The sequence below is a fragment of the Malaya genurostris genome, chromosome 2, assembly GCF_030247185.1.
Source record: "Malaya genurostris strain Urasoe2022 chromosome 2, Malgen_1.1, whole genome shotgun sequence".
Classification (NCBI taxonomy): domain Eukaryota; kingdom Metazoa; phylum Arthropoda; class Insecta; order Diptera; family Culicidae; genus Malaya; species Malaya genurostris.
Genome location: NC_080571.1, coordinates 228,919,294 through 228,925,505, shown reverse-complemented (window position 1 = coordinate 228,925,505; position 6,212 = coordinate 228,919,294). Strand labels below are relative to the sequence as shown.

The window sequence follows — 6,212 nt, the reverse complement described above, 5'->3', positions numbered from 1 at the left end:
CGTCCGGTTTTTGTCCTGTCCATAACTCATATGGAGTTTTGATTTCTCCAACTGCTGAAGTCGGACAACGATTTGTCAAATATGCTGCAGTGTACACAGCCTCACCCCACATTTCTTTTCCAAAACCGCTTTCGGCTAGCAACGCTCGAGCTCGTTCCATCAATGTGCGATTCATTCTTTCTGAAACGCCATTCTGTTGTGGTGTATACGGCATTGTAGTCTCCATTGAAATGCCCTTCTTGCGGCAAAACGAACGCATTGCATCATTTAGATACTCGCCACCATTATCAGTTCTCAATCTAGAAATTCTAGTTCCAAAACGTGACGTCACGAGGGCCTCATAGTCAAGAAAACAATCAAATACTTGATCCTTAGACGATATCAAGAAAATTATCGAAAAATGCGGCGTTATCTGACCACAAACGTCTCTATGAATAAGCTCTAATGGTCGAGAGGAACGTCTACCTTCGCTTGAAGTAAATGGTAGCTTAGTAATTTTACCCGAGACACATGGCTCATAAACAACCGTACTTTCATCAAAATCTGACAATTTCAGTCCATCTACCATGTTGTACCGAATCAGCTTCCGAAGGCCTTCGCACCCAAGGTGTCCATACCGTTGATGCCAAAGAATAGCATTTCGTGATATTTTCCCAGTTATCAAAGCCGATCCAATTTCACTTCTCTTACAGTAGGCATCTAATTCAAAGAGCTTACCTTTGAACCAAGCAATCGCTAATACGGTACCATCCTTCATGATTTTTGCTTTGTCATTTGCAAAACATACTTGAAATCCTGAACTGGTGAGCCGTTTCACTGAGAAGAGATTGCAACTTAGCCCTGGCAAATATAAAACGTTCTTTGCCTCGCATTTCTTTGCTTTCCCATCGACGACGACATACAGGATATCACCACTATATTCTGCCTTCAGCTTTTCACCATTTGCTACAACGATTTCCACGGGTGGTGTCAATTGTTTCATCGACACGAAATAGCTAGAATCACCAAGCATATGATCAGTAGCTCCGGAATCGAGGTACAAACTTATCTTAACGCTTTCCTCTTCATCCGATGCAACAAACGCAATTTCCGCCTTATCATCAACACCAACGTTCGCATTCTGTTTTATTTCAGTTTTCTTTTCCACTTTGTTTTTCTTTTCCGAAAATAGATCCGAATTTAAACGGCAATCTGCCTTTTTATGTCCGATTTTACCGCATTTATAACATTTTAATTTACGCTTCCCGTGCTTACTAGCCATAGCTACACCTTCATTTTTACTTTCGTACACTAACATATCCAAATTCTGACGCTCAATGTCAACATCCATAAGCCGCTTTTTGACAAAGTCCATGGTTACACCACCGGGAAGAGTTTCAATCGCCGTGACAACCGAATCGAATGATGCCGGCAGTGTCAACAATAGATGACACACTGCATCTGATTCCTCCACATTTGCTCCACTTCCCTTCGGTTCACGGATCAACCTGTCGAACCGCAACAGATGCTCCGACAACTTAGTGCCACCTCTTTCCGAATATTTCAGCGTAAGAAGTTGCTTCCGAATCAGCAGCTGTCCAGCAACACCCCGTTACTCGAATATATTTTTTAACGTCATCCAAATGGCCTTTGGTGTCGCACAATCTTTAATTAGTTCTAGTTGATTGTCAGCGTCAGCTTGAACGATGAGTGACTTGCACTTTTTCTCCTGTGCTCTTCTTTCGACGATCATTCTTTTTTTTCCGCATTTATTGCCGGGGTATCATCTACGGCCTCACGCATTCCTCGATCTCTTCCACTTCCCTTTGGAGACAATCCAAAAGATCGTACGTGTCGAGAATAGTTTCCATACGAAACTTCCAGTTGTGAAATCCAGTTCCATCAAATGCAATAAGTCTGGTCTTGTCGTCCATTTCTGGGCCCATAACCTGAAGAGCCACGCGACAAACGAAATAAGCGAACGAACGCAGGAACCGGCAAAGAAACAACTGCCCGCAGATTAATAGAAAAACACGTCTGAATCCGAAAAACACGTCTGAATCCGAAAAACACGTTTCACAAGTGAAGTTTATTTTCTCTGATAGAAAAACACATCATATGACATCTGTCAAGTAACAGTTGATCTACACAAACCAGATAGTCCCGATATAGGGCTGGCGGTTGTACACTCTCAACACTTACTAATGTTTTCGAGTAAAACTGGCTTTCACACACTGTGACTTTCGCAAAACGGCGTAACTAACAGAAGCAAAACGAAGTAAGTGTCGTTTTTGCCAAAGTTATCTTTGTAGTTGAAAATTGTGAATTAGTCACTATGATACGTTGCACGCATACAAATTGGACGATTTAGTGAAGAGATGAAGTTGTTTAAATTACTCATTTTTAAATAGGATTTAAAATTGTGCGATTATTTTATGCAGTAATATTAAAATCAATCCAATAATTCGTGAAAGTGAAACTGTCGCTTACAGTTGGGCCATTTTGTCGTGCGACGATGGAAAGCGGCCCTTACACGATCATTAAGTGTCATTACTAAAAAGTAATATCACTTTTAATGAACGTGTAAAGACAGACATGATAAATTCTCCATAAGCGACCAAGAATTATTTTTGTCATTTTTAATGATGACTAAGGCTGTGAACCATTTCGCGGTTAATTTTAACTTTTGGTTGAAATCTGACACTTGAGTGGTTATTTTGTGCCGAGTAGTTAAATTTAATTAAAACTGCGGCCCAAAATTTGACGGACGGAAAGTTATTTGGGTTTATTTTCCACTGGAAATAATTTCAACTGAAGAATTAATATTAGAATTTTCTTTGCAAGATTCACTATGTGTTCGGGAAATGTGAGAGCTGGATATCTTGTTAATATGATGTCTTTGCTTCAACCAAAAGTTAAAATTAACCACGAAATGGTTCACAGCCTAAGTAAAGATATTTCAAATTTGCATAGAAAACTCGTTATTACTGCACCACACACATTCATTAAAATGATATTATTTTTTAGTAATGATACTTTTAATGATCGTGTAAGGTCCGCATTAGAAATTTGGACTATCATTACTAATCATTAAAAATGACATTAATAATTCTCGTGTAAAGACCGCTGAATGTTTAAAATCAGCTGTTTTTTCCAAAGAATGGTAAATCCTACAAAAGTAGTCAAATCGAGCTTATTTTGCCTACAAATAAATACTTCAAAATCCTAAAATTTTGCCTAAAAATTCAGATTTAAAAAAAAATTCAATCTTATTAACAAAAAAAAAACGATAAAGGGCGAAAATGTCATTCCATTTGTTTACGCAAGCTTTTCCATTTGCTGTCAATGTTAGTTTCGCACATTTCAAATTGCAAAAACACTTTTCAGACTATGGCTGAAAATTTTCGGAGTTATTCAGGTCCGGTCTAGATTGCACATCCTGTACAGTTTACGATAAACTACATTTTTTTCTTCAATTGCCGGTTACAGTTAAGGTGCTATTTCGCGCCACTCCTTGCTGTGACAATTGTATTGAATATTTCTTTTATTCCATTACTTTCATAGTTGCAATTGACCTTATCGACTAAACGAACTATGTTTGATCCATTCTATTTATTACATATTCAATTCATCCGTAATTTTATGTTACAAAGATGTGTAGGGAGAAACGAAACAGAAAAAAAGCACGAATAAAAACATCTATATTTGTTTTACCGTATTCACAATCTTATGTCGTTTGCTTTTACATTATAGTTTGTAATAAAAAGACATTGTTTTCTTTACAATCATCTGATTTTAGGGATCCTTGCACGAATCAAGGATTTTGTATCGATTTCTAGTATTTCTTGATTAAGAAATAATTAGCTCTTGAATCATCAACATAATTTATGCCGTTTCGCCCGAAACCCCTCAAAACACCATAAAAATAAGCATGTAACGAAATAAATGAAACTGTATCGGTTTGAATTTTTTTGCAACGCCGAAGGATTTTCTGTTCCAGATGCGGACCTGCTTCTTCTGCTTGCTTCCAAATGGTTTGATTCGGTTTTAATTTTGTTAGATAATTAAATATGCTTCCGGTTTATTGACAAGCACTTACAACAGGAAACGAGTGGCATGCATCGCACTGATTCACTGATGACCGTGGGTGGAAATGTTGAGTTTGTGTACCAACCGTCGACCCCACCATGCTTCCAGATCGAACGGTGTGAAGCCGACCAGCCGCGGCTCAGGTACACTTTTGTAGAATACTGGAGGTGTTTGGCTTTTATCTTGCGTAATCTGAAATCGTAGGATAATTGAGAATGAGCATTTGAGTTGGAAAAGTAATGAGTAGTTTATTGAACAGATGACATGATAATGATTTCGAAACTAGATATTCTTATCCGGCCTGAGGAAAATAAACGGTGAGGATGTCATTGAGCAATCACCAAGCTGTGAACTGTTTTACAATGACCAAAATATATGCACCAGAGAGCTGCGATTTTGGCCAGAACGAAACAAATTCATGAGGTCCGAAAAGCTTTTGGGTCCGGGTCTGAATTAAGGATGGAGAAGCCTTGGGCATTTTAATAAAAGAGCGTTTCACAATGATGGTATCCATTTAACTGTTTCGGGCTTTCTATTAGCCGAAAGAACAACACATCTACTAACTACCATCAAAGGCCCCACCATGTTTCCAGATTCACAGTAAAAAAAACAACCCTCAAAATAGAGGATTTCAGCGTGACCAAGCTCAAGGATGTAAAATGACAAAAGTGAGTGCTGCAACAATTCTAAAGAAAACCATCAAAGTACTCACGCTATTCCATGCCTCATTAATGTATCGTATCAGCTCATCATGCTGAGAATGCTGGAATTGACTTGGTGTTTGCTGCTGCTGTAGTAGCTGCTGTGGTTGTTGCTGTGGTTGCTGCTGCTGCTGTTGCTGGTGATGTTGGTGTGGACTTGGAAGCTGCTGCTGCTGTTGCTGGTGATACGAATGTGATTGATAGCTATCTCGTGGTGGCATTCCACCAGGCCGTCTTGACATTCCCGGGGACATCATAGGTCCCTGTCGTCTTCATAGAGAAAAGAAAAAGCAAACAAAACAAAATAAAACCAAAACATTTACAAACGAATATACTTCGCATTCCGAACTAGACGCAACATGAAATGGATTTTGCATCTAAGTCCAAATCGAGCTGCAGCATAACAATACATAAAGGTACACATATGCGGAAATGAAAATTGGTGTGGATGTGAAAAAATATACCTACCCGATGCTTCGTTCCATACTTTTCCCAGTGAAAACAACACCCAAAACTGCCAACTTCAATAACACCAATCGAATTTCACCGAAGTACTAGTAAACCACCCTTCTTTTCGTAAAAACACCGAGATTCTTTTGGTGAGAATAGCGAATATCTCGAATCAAATACCTCGCTGTTTTTCGCTCACCTTACGGGGTGCAGAAATGAAAATAAAGCCCCCTCTTCTAATGCGCTGGCTGCTACTTGCTGGCCTTTGCGAACAGCTTTTCTCTTTGTTGTGACAGCAAATCGAAATAATACTGCTCATTCGCTGGTGTTACAAAATGAAAGGTTACCACTCGTTTGCTGCCTGTAGACAGCCTCAGGTTGCTATAGATTTTATCACCGTTTGTCACGGGTAGTTAGGGAAGAGTATTTTTTTCACCTTCCGTCACGTATTTTGCAACTTCAAAATCCACTGTACTGATCAAACTGTACGTTGATTATGGAGTGTTTTGGTAATACGCGCGGGTGAGACAAGAGACGTAAATATACTAAAAAGAGAAAAAACATCTGAAAATTGACAGCTAAACAGCTGTCAACGCAGATACGCCGCCCGTTGAGGAAGCGCGTCTACGGGCACAGCGGCAACAGTGCATGACACCCATGCAGCCTTTTAAAAGGAGCTACACTGTTACTTCCTGTAGTAGGTTTCAAACGATGGCGGCACAAATAGGCTGTCGATGAATAAAATTCATATTCGACAGGTATCAGTGGTTTGTTTAACCGGCAATTCTGTGGAATAACAACGAACTCAATGTAATTACATGATTTTTTCATAAATACGTTTATTGCATAGGCAATATACATAAGTTTTCTTTGCCATGGCATTCAAAATACATAGTACTTCAAACCTAATACATTTCGAATATAAAAAAAAAGTCCTGGCATCCCGTATAAAAATTAACCATTGATTTTACAAGAGAAACGATTGGTAAACAG

General features: G+C 38.9%; 1 protein-coding gene across 1 annotated transcript; it reads right to left on the bottom strand.

Moving 5' to 3' along the window:
- Nucleotides 1–3,555: 3,555 nt before the first annotated feature.
- On the bottom strand, nucleotides 3,556–5,746 carry LOC131427942 (general transcriptional corepressor trfA). The gene is made up of 3 exons (XM_058591537.1): nucleotides 5,238–5,746; nucleotides 4,781–5,039; nucleotides 3,556–4,260 (listed from the first exon to the last, which is right to left on the bottom strand). The coding sequence occupies exons 1-3, from the start codon at nucleotides 5,252–5,254 to the stop codon at nucleotides 4,111–4,113; spliced, it is 426 nt and encodes a 141-aa protein (XP_058447520.1). The 5' UTR covers nucleotides 5,255–5,746; the 3' UTR covers nucleotides 3,556–4,110.
- Nucleotides 5,747–6,212: the final 466 nt, after the last annotated feature.